At 42.9% G+C, this 20,853-nt stretch overlaps 1 protein-coding gene across 1 annotated transcript in view; it reads left to right on the top strand.

The window, feature by feature from the left end:
* The first annotated feature begins 2,269 nt into the window (after nucleotides 1-2,269).
* Nucleotides 2,270-20,853, top strand: part of CACHD1 (cache domain containing 1) — a 227,047-nt gene continuing 208,463 nt past the window's right edge. Inside the window, exon 1 of the mRNA XM_023210311.2 lies at nucleotides 2,270-3,088. Within this exon, the coding sequence (XP_023066079.1) occupies nucleotides 2,891-3,088 (198 nt within the window). The 5' untranslated portion in view covers nucleotides 2,270-2,890. The remainder of the gene's footprint in view (nucleotides 3,089-20,853) is intronic.

The raw sequence follows: 20,853 nt of genomic DNA, 5'->3' as shown, positions 1-20,853 counted from the left end.
CTGAAGTCAGGCCGTGGGATGCAGATGGAGAGTGGCGGATGGACACGGGAGATGTGTTGGGAGCTGGGGTGGATAGAGAGTGGGTACCTAGCTTGCAGAGTGGATAACATCCACCTAGATTTGCAGCCAGACCATGGATTTAGGTGGAACATGGGGGAAAGCAGTAATGAGTTTTCATTCAGGTGTATCTAGTAGAGAAGTCAGGAACTTGCTAGAAAAATGGAGATCCAGGTTGAGCTTTATTTAGAAGTATGACAAACTCTAGTGTTTTAATGATAATTGAAGGCATAGGTGTGGTTGAGAGTTCTCAAAAAGAAGAACCTTAGAGTGAAAAAAAGGTGACAGTGGATTAGAATCCCAAGAAATAGGACCTCAAGAAATACCAACATATAAAAGATGGGCAATAAATGCCTATTGTGAAGGCATTTCAGAAGGAGTTTGGAGATGTGTGACACCTTGGTAATGGTAAACTTAAAGAATCAAATACAAAAAATAATGCTAGCTGTCATTATTACTTTTGTTCTTTACTCTTCAACTAATCACATGAACTAATATGCTTTGTCTTGCTGAGTGTCATGTCAAAGGTACAACAATCAAAAAAAAAAAAAAAAAAAACAGAAGTTAAAGGATCATCTTTCTAACAAATGTCAGCTCCACTCCAGGAATAGAAGACACACAGGCAGGTTTTTATCCCATTATTAACTCAAGAATAAATTTTCCAGTACTACTATGTGCTTGTGTGGATGATGTGGAGGTGAAAGGATTGGTCCCCACACTCAACATGCTTGCCTTAGTATGTAAAATAAACATCACAGGCCGGGCACAGTGGCTCACACCTGTAATCCCAGCAGTTTGGGAGGCTGAGGCAGGTGGATCACCTAAGGTCATGAGTTCGAAACCAGCCTGGCCAACATGGTGAAACCCTCTCTCTACTAAAAATACAAAAATTAGCAGGGGAGTTGAGAATAGAGAAGTGAACACAATGAGGTAAAAATGGGCCAGGGAGAGCTTACAAGAGAAGATGAGTTTTTAAATACAATATAGTCAAAGATGTAAAACAGAAGGTTTTGCTGTAAAATGAAAAGAGCCCGAAATCCAGGTTCTAATCCTGCTACCACCTCTGCTAGGTAACCCTGGACTAGTCCTTTAACTTGCCAGTGTCGGCTCTGTTCGCCAGGAACTTGCAAGCAGCAACCACACAGGGCTTGGAAGGGAGGGTGGCTGTTCTCCACACACACCCGGTTGACTTGTTCCAGGTGCTTCCAACAGGTGATTTCTCAGCGAGCCTGAGCCAGGAGTCAGGGACAAACAGGAAGGTTAACCTTGCCTCTCCATGCTAGGCAGAACAGGTGTGTGCGCGGTGGACTCCGGTTCAGTCGTTCTCTCCCTTTCTTTCTTTCTTTCTTTCTTTCTTTCTTTCTTTCTTTCTTTCTTTCTTTCTTTCTTTCTTTCTTTCTTTCTTTCTTTCTTTCTTTCTTCCTTCCTTTCTTTCTTTCTTTCTTTCTTTCTTTCTTTCTTTCTTTCTCTCTCTCTTTCTTTCTTTCTTTCTTTTCTTCTTTTTTTTTTTTTCCTTGTTTTTGATGGGATCAGATGGTTCATTTCCAAAGAGACACAGAGAGAACTGTGTCGTGTTTAGGAGCAAGAGCCTTGAAGTAAGACTTGTGCTTAAACTCTGGATTTGTTTCTTATCCCTTGAGTGACCTTTGGCAATTTATTCCACCTCTCTAAGCCTCAGTCTTTGTTACCTAAAAAATTGGGATAAAGATACGTATCTCCTATGGCATGTCGCGGAGATTAAATGATAATGTGCACACCCCCGAGCCCGGTGCCGGGCATACGGTGGCTGGTTCCAACAGAAATCTGTGGGTGGAACGCTAGCTAGTCATTGTGATGAATAACATCGAGGAGAGGGAGTGGACCTACACATGGCAGTCCCCTTCTTCCCCAACCGCTGCCAGGCAGACAGCCAGCGTCCTAGAACTTAAAGGACTTTTCGATGGGTGGAACCTGGGCCGGGTGGGCTCCCTGGCGCGGACAGAGGCGGGGAACGCTGGCGGGGGTTTACCTCTCCAGCCACGGGAAGGTCCGTGGGCTCCCCTGCCCGGGCTGGGCCGGTCCCAGAGCAGAGAGAGAGGCTGATCCCCGGCCCCCGGCTTCCCGGGGGGCAGGTTCTGAGGCGGGAGCCAGGGAGAGAGGGGAGGGGCAACCGGGGGAATTTCCCCGCCTCTCTCGCTAGTTCCATAAATCACCGCAGCCGCCGCGGCGGCCCAGCCGGGAAGTGCACAGAGCCGGAGCACAGCGTGGTGGCACCAGACGCCTCCCTTTCCCCACGGCTTGCTTGCTTTCTTTCAGTTGTGTGGGTTTGTGAAGCCTCCCCTTTCCCTTCTCGCTCGGGTGGCTGCCCCAGCCTCGCAGCTCGGCCGCAGCTCCTCCTCCCCGGGGCCGCCGCCCGCACTCGCCGCTGCCTGCTAGCTGCGCCGGGACTCGCAGGAAGCGAGAGCCCCGCGGCTCGGCTCGGGCTCCGACTCCGACTCCGACTCCGATTCCGACTGTCAGCCCCGGGGCCCGCGCACCCCGGCCTGCGGGCGCCCCGGCTCTCAGAGACGCCCTCTGCGCCGCGGGGGCCGTGTGGGCGCCGGGCTCCGGGGACAGCTCGGGCGGCCGCCTCCTCCACCCACCGCCGCGGAGCCCCGCGATGGTGGTCGCCCGCGCTCCGGCGCTGTAGCCGGGCGCCTCCTAAGTTTGGGAGCAGCCGCCACCTCGACGCGGAGCCAAGCCTGCAGCAGAGGAAGAAAGTTTTGCAGGGTGCGCCGAGCGGGCCCTGGGCGCACCTCCCGCGGCCCGCTTCCCCGCGCCCGGAGCCCGTCGGCGGGGAGTTGGGGGAGGCAGCATGGCCCGCCAGCCGGAGGAAGAGGAGACTGCCGGGGCCCCGGCGCTGCGGCCGCCCCTCTGGCTGCTCTGCCTGGTCTCATGCTGGCTTCTGGGCGCCGGGGCCGAAGCCGATTTCTCCATCCTGGACGAGGCGCAAGTGCTAGCGAGCCAGATGCGCAGGCTGGCGGTCGAGGAGCTGGGGGTCGTCACCATGCAGGTAAGTGGCCCCCGAGCTGGCCAGACATCCCGCCTTTCTCCTTTGCGCAAAGCCCCATCCCACTCCCCGGTACAAGTCCCCTGGACTGTGTGCATCGGCTCCTTGCATGCACAGAGCCCGGCTTCCCGTCGGACCCCTCTGTCCTCTGTGCAGACCCCCTGACAATACACCAACTCTTCTTCCATGCACTCGTCTACCCCTGCCCTTCTCTGCAGAATCCCCTGCCCTTTGCACGGAACCCACTTGACCCTGCACAGCCCCCGTCTTCTGAGTACCAGCTCCTTCATCTCGTCAAGGATTCTTCAGTTTCCTCGCACCTCTTTTCTAATTTGCACACATTTCCCATGCAGGCTTGTTTTCACCCTGCCACCCCTGCAAACTCCCCTCCCTCTTTGTGTCCCCATCCCAGAGCAGCCAGCCCGTCTGGCTCGGACGATTTTCCGAACTCCCCACCCTACCCCCTTGACCGCGTCCTCGCGTCCCCCTGACCGAGGCGCACCGATGGGCGCTGGGAGGGAAGGCGCCGCAGCGTACGCAGCTGCCCCGGGGACACCTAGGTCCCGGCGGAGAGCGGCCCTCCGAGTGGGCTCCGCGCTCCTTTCCCCGCCCGGGAGCATGGGGGGAGGGGCTGGCCTGGTAGATTCCCGGTAGACTCCCGACTCTAATCCTGCTGGGGGACTCTTTTTGTTGCTTTCCGCTTATCCTGCTGTGGTTTGCGTGTTGTCTGCTGTATGATTTTTGTTTCGTGTGTGTCTTTTTGGGTCGAGGAGAAAGGGAGCAAAGTGAATAAGGTTCCCATTTCTCCAAATTGTTTATCACGTCCGTCCTCCTCGGGAGAGGAAAGGAGGGTAACAGAAAAACTGCCCGCAGCTAGTAAGGAATCCTGATGATGTTACTCACGACCAACAGTAGTAAAAATTGCTGAACACCAACCACCTGGAGATTCTTCCCCGCTGTTATTTTAATCCACTTGGCCATAAAGGCCCACTAGATTAAGAGAGGTTGAGATGACATTCCCAGCCTGAAACCTTTGCTATAACATTCTTAGATAAATTAACACCATTTTCTTATGGGGATGAATGTGGTCTTCGAAAGATCGAAGTCTCCAAGAATGCGTTCTTGGAATAGGTTTCTGATTTCCACCTTACTGTGACCACTCCTTCTACCTCCCACCAGGAGAGGTGTTTAAGTCACTTTTGGGATTTAGGTTTCTTCTTTCTTCTTCTTCCTCATCCTCCTCTTCTCTTTTTTCTTCCTTCTACTTCCTCCTTCTCCTCCTTCTTGTTCTCCTCCTCCTTCTTTTCTTTTTCCTTCTTCCTCCTTCTTTCCACTTCCCCACACCAGTCTCCTCCCACAAGGTTACAATTTTCCTGAGGCAAGTTCCACAGACCTTTTCTACTGTAGGGAAAGATCACTGGGGTTATTTTTAAGGGTGACGTTGAGGACTGAAGAGTGGATGGATTTTGAAAGGTAATTTTGCATTTATTTGCAGACACCCAGCCCTGAAGTGCAATGGAGTTGGGTTTTCTTGATTTGCGTAATAATAGATAAGCTTTTAAGATGCATCATTCAACTATGCCGATCTTTCAGGTTCAGATTCAGTTGCAATTTTGTCCATATGCATTTTCTGATTTCTGATTATTGCTGAGTTCTTAGGAGTGAAGTGACTTTTAGAAAAGCTGGAAAGCTAGGATTAAAAAAAATAGTGGTGAATGTTTCCATTCAGAGCACAAACAGAATTGTAGTTTTGCATTGAGGCACCTCTTTTAATAAAGGAAACTTAATATATTGGAGTTGTGGACTCTGCTTGTAGGATTTGTAGGCATTTGCCGCCTTCTCTCCATCACTAGGGCCGGACAAGAAATCTTAGGATTCTCCCCTACCCGCCCCCCCACCATGCCTTTTCCTTGTAAGCTAAGGACTTGATTTTTCTAAGATGCTGACAGCCGTTTTACTGTTTCTCACCCAGTCCTTGACAAAAGGTGAAATTGGATCCCAACACATTGTCATTCAGGTAGGGATCCTAAGCAAATGTAGTTTTAAAAGGCTTCCCTGTTGAAAAAGAGACACTTCGAAAAAAAGCTCTGATCGGTGGGGGGTTTGTGCCCAAATGGCCCTTTATCTCCTCCCAACTGGCCTCTTTCTAACACCTTTGCAACCTCATTGTGGAAACAGACCTCCTGTGGACAGGGTTTTGTCTGGCAAAATGTGAAGTGGCTTCTCTCCTTTTTTGAAAGCAGACACACATACTGTATTTAAATTCTACTTCTTGAGCTGTACATTGATCTGCCACTTGCTTCTATCTGGGAAAATTGCAGAAAGTGTCTCTTTTTAATTTAGTTAGACTGGTTAAAAAATAGTCGAATGCAGGTTAGATTTCTGACCTTAGAACAAAGATTTTGAGCCCCACATTCTCATCTGTAAACCTTTGGGATTTGTTCAGTGGGTCTGAAATTATGTGGGTTTAGTTACCTAAAGTGTAGATTATATAGCCCTCTCTGCAGCATGTTGGATTTTCTAGATGTGCAGCTAATCTGTTTTTCAGAGGTAAGCCTCACATAGGCTTTAAGGTCTGACTTCCTACGAAGATGATCAGGGTGTGGGTGGGAAGGGGGACAGTTGTGTCTCTTTGGAAAAGAATGTCTTCCCTTGCTTAAGGGATTGACTCCTTTCATTTGACCTTGGTGTTTTGAGCATAGTACAGGCCTTTCAGGACAGCATCTCACTTTATGAGAAACGTTCTATAGGTCTCTTTATATGTAAAAAGTCAATGTTCAGACTTTTATATTGCTTTTGCTGCTGAAATTCTTGAAAGACAATTTTGAAGTTTGAGAAATTACAAAGTAGCCCTCAAACCAGGCCTGTTTTGCAGTTTTCGAGTGGCAGCACTTACTGCTTATAAGGAGTTGCAAGGGGGTAATTTTACAAAAACAGAAACCTAGCCTTCTTTCAGCACTATAGTTTCCCATGACGTAGTTTTTGTACTTGCTGATAGATAGAGAAGACAGTTTGAAAAGCATCTATCTTGAAGATTTCTTGGAAAATTCTCCAATGGGGCTGCCTACTCATGATTTTTGTTGTTCCTTTTCAATAATGGACAAACTGTTTTTTAAAAATCTTTAAATAAGTTGTGCCAACCAGTTTAGCCAGTGCTCTGGGAAAGCTGTCACTGAATACTGTTCCCCTGGCAGCAGACATCATACATCATGAATAAAAGTCAAAAACCTAATCATCATCTCCTCACTGGTCTGGTGCAGAGGAACCATGATGGCGTTGAGGTCTGGGAGCAGTAAGTGGCTGTGTTCAGGGAGACGTGTTTTTGCCTATTTATTCGTGCAACAAGTTTTTATCAAGCAGTATCGTGGAGTGGAAAGAGTCCCACACTGGGTAGGTAGAGACCTGGATTCCAGCTCTGCCATTTGCAAGTTGGGTGGTTTTTATCTGTAAAATTGAGGACGGTGATTCTTCCTCAAGATTTGCTCTGTGGACCTAAAGGAAATAGTGCGTGTAAAGGCATCTGTTAATATTAAACTGGGACTGAGAAATATTGATAGATGTGGTTGTTCTCAAATGGAAAAATAATTATTGAAAGCTTACTGAGCATGGAGCTCTATGCTGGGTATTCAGGGGATGTTTTACAAGGACATATTCCAGCACAACTCCTTAAGGAGTTTACATTCTGGAGGAGGAGATAAGATTGCACAGGTAAACCAGCTAAATCACAATGCCTGCTTGTTAGAAGGCATATCTGGCTCTGGGAGACATTTCGCCAGGCACTTACAAGGCCCATTTAACATTATAGGACAATACAGGCTTCCTAACAGCAAGGGCCTGGCACATGGCCAGTGCGCCTGCCTTAAAGTTAGCCCAATTCTGCCGGGCTGGGCACGCTTACTATGAACTTGGCAGACAGAGCAGCAGGTTGGTCATACAGCTGCTGGATAGGGCCTGGGAAGGAGGCAGGAGCAGTGTTTCTTCCAGTCAGGGCAGAAGAAATACCAGAAGCAAGAACTGGAGCTTCAACTCCAATTGAAGAAAAAGCAGCAGCTAGAACAGAGGCGTGTTCAGGAAGGGCAGAAGTGTCAAAGATATAAAGCAATGTTGTAAATAGTGACTACAGCTGGAAGTAAAGAGCAACCCTTCTTTGTATGCAGTAAAACAGCAATGCACTAAATTCATTATTCCATTTTTTTTTTTTTTTTTTTAAGAGACAGGATCTCTGCTCTGTTACCCAGGCTAGAGTGCAGTGACGTGATCATAGTTCACTGTAACCTCAAACTCCTGGGCTCAAGCAATCCTCCTGAGTAGCTGAGACTACACGCGCATAGCACCACACCCTGCTAATTTTGTTATTTTTTGTAGGTATGGAGTTTCACTGTGTTGGCCAGGCTAGTCTTGAACTGCTGGCCTCGAGTGATCCTCCCACCTTGGCTTCCCAAAGTACTGGAATTACAGGTGTGAGCTACTGTGTCTGTGCTGCATTATTCATTTTCGCATATATCCAACAAACTTTTGGGGAACTTCTGCTCTATGAAGGGTCTTGGGTTAGATTAAACTGGCAGTCAAAGGTGACTAAAGCCTGACCCATGCACTTAATCTCTCAACTAATGATGGAAATAGACACAAAAAGAGGCATTATGATACAGGTGGTTAGCAAGAGGCATAGAGGCGTTACACTGCAGTAGGTTAGTGCAGTGGTAGAGAGAGAAACAGGATATTGTGGGAGCATAGCGGAGCCTTGCCCAAGCCCCTTTGGTGAAGTCAAAGAAGTTAGCTACTTCTCCGTTGTCCTTTTCAGTGAAATGTCCACATACACCGGCCAGTCCTGAAAGCAGGAGCAGCTGTTGCTGCTGCTGCTTCACACATGAAGGGTAGCCAAATCAGTAGTTCGTCAGATGTTTCTGATTCCTTTGTTGACACTGGACAAGGTAGCTGGTGTATCTTGAACACCTGAACAGGACTCTGACTCCTGTGCCCCTTTGTATGGCTCCCATGTTTCATTTCTTTGGCCATTATCCTAGAGCTTCTGTGGTTATTGGACATAAATATTTTACTGGCTCTATTGTAACTGCAAGCTGGTTTGCAGTCATGTTTGGTAAGATGTGTAATTTCCTCTAAATCACATGCATCATAATAGGACAGGGCTGGTTTAGAATGATTTAAATGTGTAAATTATGCAATATAGAACATTTTCGAAGGAAAAATCACCTGTATATGCAAATAATGTAGTTTGATTGTGTACCATATAAGCCTTAGTGGAAAAACTGCTGTGTTGCTTTCTTTTGAAAATGGATATTTAGAATAGAAGAAAACTGACCATTGACAGACGGATGACTCTGAGTTGAACTTGTCAGGGATGAGCCCAAGAAAAAGCATGTTGAATGACTTCTGATAAACTGTCTTTGTTGTGCTTAGCACTTCCTCGACTTCCTTCTCACTAATGCCTATCTTAGCTGGCCTTATTCCTTGTGCTTATTATGTTTTTCCTGCCAATAGTACTTGAGTCTGGAAGGGCTTGGGGGAGGGAGTGGAGATGGTTTTACACTTTGTAACATGTTGGTGCTATTTCTGGTTGCTGCTTGAGGAGTTCCTTCCTTGAGCTTAAGTGGACTAGCAGGCAGGAACCTTGCAGAACTCTGGAATTTTGGTATTAGATGGAGTGGGATTTATTTTAGGTATGCTTGGACCTTGGAGTAAGAATTTATTGAAAGTCAAAATATGAAGGGACAACAGAGACAAGAATTTTGACTCAGCCAGTTGGTTATTAACTGTGTAACTTCTGGCATGTAATTACATCACTCTGAACTTCAATGTCTTTGCATTTCATATAGCTGATGGCGGGAAATATACTTTAAAGGATAACCAAGTGTCTAGCTCAGGGCTTCAGGTAGGAGCAGTCAATAAACAGAAATATACATGTGAGAGCAGTTCATTTAGCGCCAGGGCACAGAACCTGGAAGGTAGTAAACATGTAGCTCCTGAGCTTGAAGGAAACTGAAATCTAATTTGTAGACCTGCAGATTTCAATATGGTCAATCCTCTGCCCCCAGGTTTTTAAGATATGGTTCACAGACCTTTGGATGTGGTGCAAAACCATGCTTGGGACTTTCTGAAGAAAATGCTAGACCTGGCTAGTCATACTTATTTCTTTACTTTTAAACTACAAAGATTTAAAAACATACAAAGGTAAATAAAATAGCATATGAATATCCACATACCTCTCACCCAGCTTAGACAGTTATTAACTGATGGTCAGGCTGGTTTCATTTCTACCTCTGCCTCCGCTTGCTCTTCCCCCCAGATTATTTTGAAGCAGATTCCGGATATCACATAATTTCATCTATGACATTTTTATTGTATCCTCCTTATTTAATCTCTATATTTGTAATGTTTTATAATATATATAATATATTGGTATACTAGTATATAAAATTTACAATTGACAAATAAATATAAATATTTTGGAGGTTGTTTTTAGGCTACACTTTTTAACAATGATGTGCCTGAATAAAACTATTGCTGAGTCTCCTAGATTTTTGCAAATTAGCTAATACCTTTGCCCAGCAAATTCTCCAGCCTTCCCGATGTAATGCCAAGCTTCTTTGGGGAAGCTCCTCTAGGTCTATCCCTAATTGTGCTGTCTGGCCTTCGATTTCATGCCTGGATTTCCCCACAAGACTGGGAGGGTCCTTGTTTTTCTTAAAGGCTGGCATGTAGTCTAGGCACACACACTGGACTGCTGCAACATGAACCACATCTACTGCTTGTCCCTGTTCTCTGCCTCTTCCAGAAGACACAAGTGTCAGAAAAGGACCAAGCAAGATAGCTGTAACTGGGAGAGAAGACAGGCAGATTGAAGAGGAAGAGCTGGACTAATATATAGTATCTTCTGATCAGTCTGTCAGCAAATATTCACTGAGTTCCTCATTACACAGAGGCTGAGAGTAATAGGACATCCAGGGCCTCGCCCTAAGACCGCAGAGCTCTGTCATCTAGAGAGGCTAAACCAACTTGGATGGCTCAAGACAATATAGAAATAACTGCTAAAATATGGGAACCCTGAGTACACCCAGGGTTGCTGTATCGAATTCGTGTTTCTAGAGGTCAGTTAGACAAAATGAATGAAGTGGACCAGGTGTAGGTAAGCAGGGAGTGGTGTTGGATGTTGCAAGCTGGAGGGCATGTGCCAAGGCTGAAGGGGGGCAGGAGCACCCAGCTACTCTGTTGCCCAGTAGCCATGTAGGTCCAATGTTGTCACATGACTTTGTTTTTTATGAGAAGCTGGGTGTCTGTTTTTTCCATAAAATATCTTTAAATTTTTGGCAACGAATTCAGTTTAAAAAACAAAAACAAACAAACAAACAAAAACACACACACACCATGTGGGCCAAACCAAACATGTCTGCAGGCTGGATAGGGCCAGAGGCTACCAATTTGCAGTGTCTGGGTTAGGATTATTCAGCGGATTCCAGAAAGAAAACGCAGGGCTTGTGTGCTGGTTATGGGGAGGCCAATTTCTTTGTGATACAAAGAAGAACTTTCTGATAGAAGAGTTCTAGAATGGATTGCTTTGAGAGATGAACTTGTCATCATAATGACTTCAACAAGATGAAGGTTTACTTGGTGCCAGGCACTATGTTAGGTTTGAGATACCTACCTATCAGTTAATTTCTGATGTAATGAATGTTATGAGAGGAGTTTCGGGATGCTTGGAGAAAATGTCAGGGATGTTAACCTATTTAAGGGCACAGAGGGATTCTGGCAGGCCTCCCTGAGAAAGTGGAATGAAGTAGGAGTTGGTTAGTCAGAGTGGACTTCCCAAAAGGCACCTTTTTGAGGAAAAGCGTAGCACCTTTGATGAGTGGAAAGATGGCATTATGGTTTTGGAGTTTAGAGAACTAGTTGGAAGAAAGGGCATAAATAGAGGTGGGAGAAATAGGCAGAGGTCAAGCTGGGGGGTATTTCTTGGATCCTTCATGTCAGTAAAGACTTGTTACATGGCAGGCAGCAGAACACTCAACTCACACTGGCAAGAAAGGAAGCTACTGCCCTATGCAATTGAAGTGTCTGGGGTAGATCTTTGGGCAGGACTGGATTAGGGCTCAAAGCATGTGGCCAGTACGCTGTTTTTCTCTCTTTGTATGCCTACTTCTTAAATAGGTTCTCCCCTCTATTTCAGTATGGCTGGCAGTAGCTTATCAATGTTGGGAACTAGCTGCTGCTTGTGCCTAAGTTCTTTGTATTTGGAGGTGAGGTGCTCTGAGAAAAAACAAAAATCTGGAGAAAGCTTAGAACCTAGAAAACTCAGCCAAAGTGACTTCAGACTCAGACACTGTTCAGCAGTCACCAGTTGCCAAGGCCTGCTACATTTCTGGGTTCTGCCTCCCCAAGTTTAGTTTGATCCTGCAAGATGGACTCCCTGCTTCTGGTCCAAAGACAGGCTGGCTGCCCAGTGTGGTCCCTCCTGTGGAGTTGTGCAAATCCAGGCTTAGCAGGCCTGCCATTTCTCCCTGACCTCTCAGATCTACAGATCACTGGCTGCTATGAGAACAGGGATGGACCAGAGAGATAGTCAAATCTGCCCCGCTTGTTTTACAAATGTTCATTTTACAGAAACTAAGACCCAGCGAGGAAGTGGCTCTCTGGAGATCATACCAGTAGTAAGTGATAGATTTAGAACTCATGTTTTGGTTTTAGTCTCTCGTTTTTTGACCCTTTTCATAATATTACACTGTGGGAGTCCCCCTTTCCCCCCATTTTTCTCTTAGAATGGAAAAGGAAACTTGACATAGTAGTATACATTCCTCTTCTGAAAAGAAAGTTTGGCTTAATGATTTAATGGCTGCGAACTTAAAGCTGATGGTCTAATTTGACAGCTGACTAGATTTTTAAGTTGCTAAATACCTAGAAGTCAGTGAGTCAGTGAAGAAAGTTAAAAAATTCTTAGACTTACTAGAATGTTGTTAGATTTTTTTAAGTGCAAACTTAACTGGTCAATAACTATCATTGTGAACCAGTACCATCGAAGCATTTTTTTTTTTTTCTGAAAAGGTAAGTTATTTAAAAACTACTTTAGAGGAGGAATGACTTTGTTTTGTGTTTGTTTATGTAAAAGCCGCAGAAGAAAATTGTACCTGTAATTTTCAGGTAAAGTTCTATTTAGAAATTGGATTTTGTGACCTACCTCTCTCTCCCTAGTCATTAAGGGGATATGAAGTTGTTTCTTTCTCTCTCTCTCCATTTTTTTTTTTTTTTTTTTTGGTGTGAAAATTGCAATAGGATTACTACTTTGGAGGAATGGTTCATTTAATCTGATGATGAAACAAACTAAATGTCATTTAAATGTTTCTTTACCTTGCCCTCTTTTTTTCTGAGTTCAAAGGTAGCTTTCTGTACTTCAGATGTACACAGTCAAATGATTTCCGAGTTAATTACAGTTTGAAAAGTTCCAACACCTAAATACCAGAGTGGGGAATGTAAAAAGTAGCTTATGGTCCATATTTCTCTGGAAATAGTATGCTTTATTGTAATTGTAGAAGGGAAGCCAGGGGAGTAAATTCTTATCTTGTACATGATAATGTCTTGGTTCTCTTCCAACCATAACAGTTATTATAAAGATGCAGTCAAAGCCCAAAACGGCAGCCCTTTTTTTTTTTCCTTGCTTCCCCTTGGATTTTTATTTTATTTTATTTTTGCCTGGAGTATTTTAAAAGATATTCAAGGCTCTGGTGGAAGGACAGTGAAAATCGGCACACCAGTGAAAATGAATCTGAATTTTTAATTAGGCTTTGAGTTGTTTCTTCAAAGTGTGGAGACATCATTAGTGATGTAAGTCTTGTTGCATTAGCAGAGACTGACATTTTACTTCAAACGCAGAGAGTGCAGCTGTCCTGTGCAGATAAAAGTCGCCAAGTATGGAATAGCAAGGTGGATTGGTAGATAATTAGCTGTCCCACATTACTGCAGTGTGGAAGAAGCCTGCCAGTCATGGGCAGGAAGGAGGAATTATTAGCAGGAGAAAATCCAAGTGTGTCATAAAGCAATTTGGAATCACTTCAGCTGTGGCTGAGCTGATAAGGTGCATGTTAAGGAAAAACACAAACTGAGTCTAGTTTATGGTGGCCAACTTTTCTTGCTTTCTTTTAAAAAAAATCTTAATTCAAAAAACCAGTTGCTAGAAATTAATGATCTATAAATATGCTGAAATATAGATTCATCAGTCTGCCTTGACTCTGTATATAAAAATTTAACCAGCTTACAGTAGTTTTATTTCTATGTCACTTGAAAATAAGGTGAGGATTCTATATAGGAAAAAAAAATATTACAGAGAAGCCATGAACCCATGGCAATTACTGTGCTGTGTATTACCATTAAAAGATATTTGAAAAAGAAAATTGGAAGTATATCATCTCTGATATAAATGTATAGTATTTATAAATGGTTTCAGGATATTTTCATGTCCATATTACTGGTAGCATGTCTGTGTATTTAAATATTTTAAGAGTTTTTCTGTGATCACTGCATTCATTTCTAAGGGACTAGAGGTGTAGAAAGACCTGTTGGGTTTCTTGTCCATCCTCTATCATTTGCTAACTCACATGAAACTTCGTGGGATATTTTCCTCCCCACTTGGATTACTCCATGTACCTCTGCCAGGATACTGGCCTTCTTTGTCCTAACACAATCCGCTTTAATGGATTGGCTCTCTCTAAAGCCTATATTTCTCATGACATCCCAAAGACAGGACATGCTGAAATGGGTTCATTTCCACATTCTGCTTGGTGGTGCCTGAGCAAGAGCTGTTCTTGGCCACACTGCAGGAGAGAGCCAGTGCTTTCTGCCGCTTGTTCTGCTCCCTTTCTAGGGGACTGTTAGTCACAGAGTTGTTGCTCCCTGAGTGGTTTTGGGGAAAAACCTGGAGAACATAGATTGGGTTGGTTGGTTGGTTTGTTTTTTGTTGCGGTCTTGGCTGTTTGATCCAGAATTGGCTTCACTGAACCATTTGTGGAAAGGGGAAATTTGCCACTTATGTAGTCTTCGAGGGGTTAGCCTGTGTGCTAATTATGAACCAAACACATTTGGTAGGAGTGTTTTAAACTTGAGATAGTATAATTTCAGATGACCATAAAAGAGGCAAATATATATATTATTTGCACATATTCAGATAAAAAAATGTAGGCAAGAGTTACAAGCAGTAAAACATCCTGGAGATGACTTATTAGAGCATGAGCTCTTGCAGGAAAGAACACAGACTTACTCATCTGGGTAGTGCTGGTGGTTACCCCTGTCTATGTCACATTATGAGGACTCAGACATTTCTAGACCACAGACATTGCCCAGCAGCCTTTAAATGGTAGACTTTGTAACTTTTTAGTAGTTACTGTTACAAATTTAGCTTTTACTACTATGTTTAATGTGTCCATTTCATTACTTTAGAATTACTATGAAATGTCTAGGGTCTTTATCTGCTACTAAAGATTGTTTCAGGTGAGTAGAAGTATCTGCTACAGTATCAAGCACATTAGGACTCTAAGTAGACTCTAAGTATTAGTTGGTTCTAATGTTTAATATGGTCACCTAAAGAAAGTTGGGCTACATTTAGGAATGTAAAAAATACAAAAATGATTGTGTACTTGCAAACTAATATACATGGATCTACTTTATCCTAGAGGTTAGAGTTCATTAGTTAATTCACTTCACAAATCTTTACTGAACACAGACTGTGTGCCAAGTATTATGCTTGGATTTGAGTTTATGTTGTCACAAAGAGAGAGACATGGTTCCTACTCTTAGGAAATATGCAGCCTGCTAGGTGAAATAGACATTAAACAAACAATCTTATAAATGAATATACGTTGTAAATTTTGAGTAATGTTATGAAGGAAATATGGGGCCTTTAGAAAGAGTACCAAGGGCAGGCTGGGCTGGGTGTGGTGGCTCACTTTGGTACTCCCAGCACTCTGGGAGGCTGCGGTGGCAGGACCCCTTGAGGCCAGGAGTTGAAGACCAGCATGGGCAACATGGTGAGACCCTGTCTCTACCAAAAAAAAAAAGAGTGCCAAGGAGATCTTTTAGAAATGTAAGTCAGATATGTCATACCTCTGCTTAAAACTCCCTAAAGGTTCTCATCTGACTCAGTACAATCCTGAATTACTGGTGGCCTTCGCAGCTGGATGTGATCTGGCCCCTTCCACCTTTGTGACCTTATCTTTTACCTCCCCTCCCCCTTGCATATAACTCTGTTCTTTCAGCACTCTAAGCACATTCCTGACCCAGAACCTTTGAACTTGCTGCTCCTCTTGCTAAGAAATATCCTTGCAAACCCTCTTTGAAACAGCACCTCCCTTGCCCTTCCTCATTGTTTCCTACCCTGTTTCTTTTAGTGTTCGTCATGCCCCCTAACCTCTCACAGGTAAGCACTGTATTGTTCAATGCTGTATTCCTGTAGAATGGTGATTGGCTCTTAGAAGTACTCAGTAAATCATTATTGGACAAGGATGAGCGGGAGCGACAACTCTAAAAGGGAATCTGAAGCAGTGATGGAAAGGAGGAGCCAATCAGGGGAGGGGCTGGGGGCCAAGCAGAAGGAGGAACCAATCAGGGGAGACGTGGGGAGGGGACGTGGCAGAAGGAGGAGCCAACCAGGGGAGAGTATTTAGAGGGTCTAGCATTCCAGCAGAAAGAAGAGGCTTTGTAGAGGTCTTGAGAGACGTCAGGACCTTGGTGTAGTTTAAAAACTGAAAGAAAGCCAGGAGGCTGACGGCATATGAGCAAGCAGAAGGGTGGTGCTAAGGGAGGAATTTGGATTCTTATTCCTCGTCAATTCAGGTATACTTCCCACGACTCTTTTAGTCGTGGCCAAAAGTGTACAGTTCTGTGGCATTAAATACTTTCATATTGTTGTACAACCGTCATGACCATCCATCTCTAGAATTTTTTCATCTTCCCAAACTCTGTTCCATTGAACAATAATGCCCCATTCCACCCTCTCGCCAGTTCCTAGCAATCACTGTTCTACTTTCTATCTCTCTGAATTTGGCTACTCTAGGCACCTCATAAAAGTGGAATTAAACAATATTTGTCCTTTTGTGACTGACTTATTTCACTTGGCATAATGTCTTCGGGGTTCATCCATGTATAGCGTGTGTCAGAATTTCCTTTCTTTCTAAGGCTGAATAATATTCCATTGTGAGTATATGCCACATTTTGTTTATCCGTCCATCCATCAATGGACACTTGACTTGCTTCCACCTTTTGGCTACTGTGAATAATGCTACTACAAACATGAGTGTACAAATATTTGTTTGAGTCTGCTTTCAGTTCTTTTGAGCATGTGCCCAGAAGTGAAATTGCTAGATCATATGGTAATTCTGTTTAATTGTTTGAGAAACTGCCCTACTGTTTTCCATAGTGGATGTACCATTTTAAAACTTTCCCACCAGCAATGGACAAGTGTTCTAATTTCTTCCCCTCCTTACCAGTACTTGTTTTTTGTTTAGTTTATTTGTTTTACAGTAGCTATCCTAATGGGAGTGAAAATACACACTTTTTGTTAAAGTTTCATGAATTTCGAAAATGCAGTCATGTAACCAACACCACAGTCAGGATATACAACAGTAACACTGCTCCCCAAAATTATCTGATGCTGCACCTTTATAGTCAGTCCTTTCCCCACCTGAAACTCCTGGAAACCATCGATATATTCTCCATATCTATAGTTTTGCCTTTTCCAGAAAAGGATAAATGGAAACGTTATGGTATGCATTTTGAGTCTAGCATCTTTCATTTAACACAGTGCATTTGAGATTCATCCATGTTGTATGTATCAATAGTTAATTCCTTTTTATTGCTGAGTACCATTCTATTGTACAGATATGCCACAGTTTGCTTATCCATTCACCAATTAAAGAACATTTGAGTTTTTGGTAGTTTTTTGTTTTGTTTGTTTTGCTTTGAGACAGGGTCTTGCTCTGTCACCCAGGCTGGAGTGCAGTGGCATGATCACAGCTCACTGTAGCCTCCACCTCCTGGGCTCAAGTGATCTTCCCATCTCAGCCTCTTGAGTAGCTGCGACCACAGGCATGCACCATCATGCTTGGCTAATTTTTGTATTTTTTGTAGAGATAGGGTTTCACCATATTGCCTAGGCTGGGAGTTTTTTGATGTTTCAAATCTACTATTAAACATTCAGGGTTTAATAGTGGTTTGGGGTTGAATGTAAGTTTTCATATTTCTAGGGGTGGAATTACTGTGCCATATGTTGTGTATGTTAAACTTTATAAGAAACTGCCAGTCTGTTTTCCAAAGGGGCTATATTACTTTGTATTCCCACCAGCAATGTGTGAAAGTCCTGGTTGCTCCACAGCCTCACCACAACTTAGTAGAATCTGTCATTTTAATATTAGTCATTGTAAAATGTGTGAAGTGGTATCTCGTTGTGGTTTTAGTGAATATTTCTCTAATGAACAATGATGCTGAGCATTTTTTCATGTGCCTATTTGCCATTAGTATATCTTTTTTGGTGAAATATCAAAACCTTTGCTAATTTTAAATTGGGCTGTTTATTATTGATTTTTAAATAATTTAATGATTTTTGTTAAATTTGTCGCATTATGCAGTGAGCACCACTATCTGGTTTTATAACACTTCCATACCCCAAAAAAGTTTTCATATATTTATTGTCGAGTTTCGAGAGAGCGTGCACGCGCACACGGATGTATTCAGACGTGCTTTTTATCTTCTGGATGAGGGCCGAATTCTGCTACTACAAATTGGTTTTCTTTCAAATGACATTGTTCTCAAAGGAAATTTGCTTTTATTATTTAAATAATAATGACATCCAGGATTAGAAATAATAAAGTGTAATCCAGGGTATATAAAAATCTGCAAGAGAACTGTGGGTTTTGCAGTTCTTGTTTGCAGCTAAAAACAAAGCATTATTTAGGATTTTTGGGTCAATGTGTCCTGCATAGAATCTTGGGCTTAGTCAGTCAGTCAATCTGTAAGAAACTATAGATTGAACTTCTGTTATGCACAAGCACAGCTTTGGGAGCTGGGAGTACACTGATGGATAGAACAGAGTCCCTGCCTTTGAGGAGCTTACAGTCTTATAAGAGGGAGATAAATATTTAAACATGTAAATGCTAAGTACAGGTAATGTTGAACCCTGACCAGTTCTGTGAAGGACATAAAGTAGGTTAACATGGAGTTCAAAGAAGGCCTCTTGGGGGTGCTGATATTTGAATGGAGGCATGAATGATGATTGGTAGCATCCTGGGGGGACCTGTTGTAAGGAATAAAGCATACAGAGACCTGTGGAGGGAAGGAGATCAGTGTGTGTGAAGGGCTGAACGAAGGCACTGAAGAAAGTTGGGAATAAAGGAAGATGAGCGAGGATAGGATCACTGTGGAGAACAAGTTTGGATTTTGTTCTGGCTGAAATGGGAAGCCACTGGAGGGTTTTAGGCACAAGAGCAAGGGAGTTGGCTTTTGCTTAGAAGGATGCCTCTGGCTGGTTCCATTTCTTTCTCTCACTCTCTTGGCTCTATCACCCTCTGGCTGTCAGTTTATCCTGAGGCTGGTTTTGCCTGTAGTAAAATGAGTGCAGTGATGCTAGGCTTCCCAGAGGTACAGGACACTCTTCGGGAGAAGAGGGCACCTTTCTCCCCTTAGGCTTTGAAGGATGGCTTGGGCTCACTCTGACTGGACCTTAGTGGAATACAAGAGAATGGGATTACATTAGTTTATGCCAGTCAGGACCTACTCCTGCAGCCTAAACCTCCTAGAAGTGGGCTGATTCTACTCACATTTTATGACCTGCACAATCCAGTGATTTGGATAGCAGAGAGGTGACACCAATATTTACTACAATTATCGCTGTTACCATTCCACTGGCAGTAGAATACAGGGAATGATTTTGATCATTTTGGCTAGTGTCTTGGTTATGCTGGACCTCCTCTTTTTAAAAAAAATGTAACTGATTATCTACTTAGCACCTGCCATACCTAATTTCAAGACAGACATGAAACATAGGAAGTGCATGGTGGTGTTACGTCAACAATAGTGCCTGGAACTGCTTAATTCATTTGGTTAGTAGGAGAATTCAAATCAATTAGTTTAGAAGGCAATTCTAATACTTTATATATTTGAATATAATTTCAACTTTTTGTAAGGTGATGTGATTGTGGTTTGGAATTGCCCATGTTGGTGGGATTTACATTTTATAAACACATTATTACAGGTACAGCTTAAAAATATAATATGTTTTATAGCTAGAACTGGGTTTTTAAGTAGCTGGTGCTAGATGCTTTTATGATTTGTGTTTTGTAAGTTTCAGTTCTTTGACCATCGCTGTTTGTCCATCTCTAATTTCTGGTTGGCTGTGTCTGTTCTGTGATGATACTGAGAAAAGTTACACAGAGAATTGCTACTTTTGGATGTGGTTTTTAAACAGCCTGCAATCATTTCATCTAGTCAGTGAAACTAAAATACATGATTTTTATAAATGATTTTTGAGAGGTTTGTAGTTACCAAAACAAAATCTACCCTGGACAGTTATAGAGGATTCATTGTACAGAGAATCTCATTATGACATAGTAAAATATTATTAAGGAGGTAAAGCCTGAAAAACATCCTTTTTGAGTTTATTTTCCTCATAAAAGTTTGTCTTCTATTTGATGCAAATCAAGATTGTATAGGACTTGCAGGTAACCTGGTAAATTTCTTGTTGAATTTTCATTTAGTGTTTTTGCTCATAAATTATTGAAGTGAGAGTATTGTGCTACTATTTCCCAAAATGTCTGACATTGAATGAAGAGGTGGGAGGTCTACTAACATAACAACATGTTCCTCCATTATTCTTTCTTTCAATACACATTGTGCATACAACCTGCCAAGTTGTATGTCTTATCCAGTGAATTCAGGTATCTTCCATTTCATTAGAATTTAACTTTTATACACTGGTTCTCTTAGTTACAAGACTGAGATGAAAATTGTGTAGATAAACATTGAGCTATTCTTACTTTTATCATCACATTAGAATTCTATAAATGTCTTTTTCCTCAAAGCATTCACATCACTGTAGAACACCTTTAAAATATTAGAAATGATTCTCATGTTGAAACAATTTAACCAGGAAAATTAAGTGAATGAGAAACTAAATAATTATTTAACATATATTTAAAGTCTGTTACTAGCCAGGTACTCTGGTAGATACCTAAGATAGAAAAGTCAACCAGATACAGCCCTGCTTTCCTGGAGTGAACATTCTACTGGGGGATTAGTTAGTAAACAGGCTGGGAACAGCAGGGGATGAGGGTCAGCTCTGGGAAATCATGGGAAATTGTTCATAAGCAATGGTGGAGATTTTGGCTTGATGGATGCCCATGGGTCATGTTCCCTGGAGGACTGTGTTTGAGGGATTAAGTCTTTTTAAGCTAGTCTGTCCCAAGCTGTATTTCTTATTTATGGCATTTTTAGACAGCCCACGAGTGGCCTGTAAACAATTACTATGCTTCATTCTTCCTCTGTGTGTTTTCTATAAACCTTCAACTTGGTTTTTTATTTCCTTCTTATAACTGAGCTGCCAGTTGCCCTGAGACTTTTTCCATTTTCCAATCTCCCAGGACTGCCCTGCCGGGAATGCTTACCTTTGTAGGCTTTGTGGATGTGCTTTTGAAGGAGGAGTGAGTCCTCCAAACTAAAAGCCATTTTTAAGTAGTGCAGAGACCTTCCCCAAAGGAGGCGAGAGATATGGATGGTTCCAG

The sequence above is a fragment of the Piliocolobus tephrosceles genome, chromosome 1 (genome assembly GCF_002776525.5).
Source record: "Piliocolobus tephrosceles isolate RC106 chromosome 1, ASM277652v3, whole genome shotgun sequence".
Taxonomy (NCBI): Eukaryota; Metazoa; Chordata; class Mammalia; order Primates; family Cercopithecidae; genus Piliocolobus; species Piliocolobus tephrosceles.
Note: the sequence above shows the minus strand (reverse complement) of the source record. Positions and strands in the feature narration are given on the sequence as shown.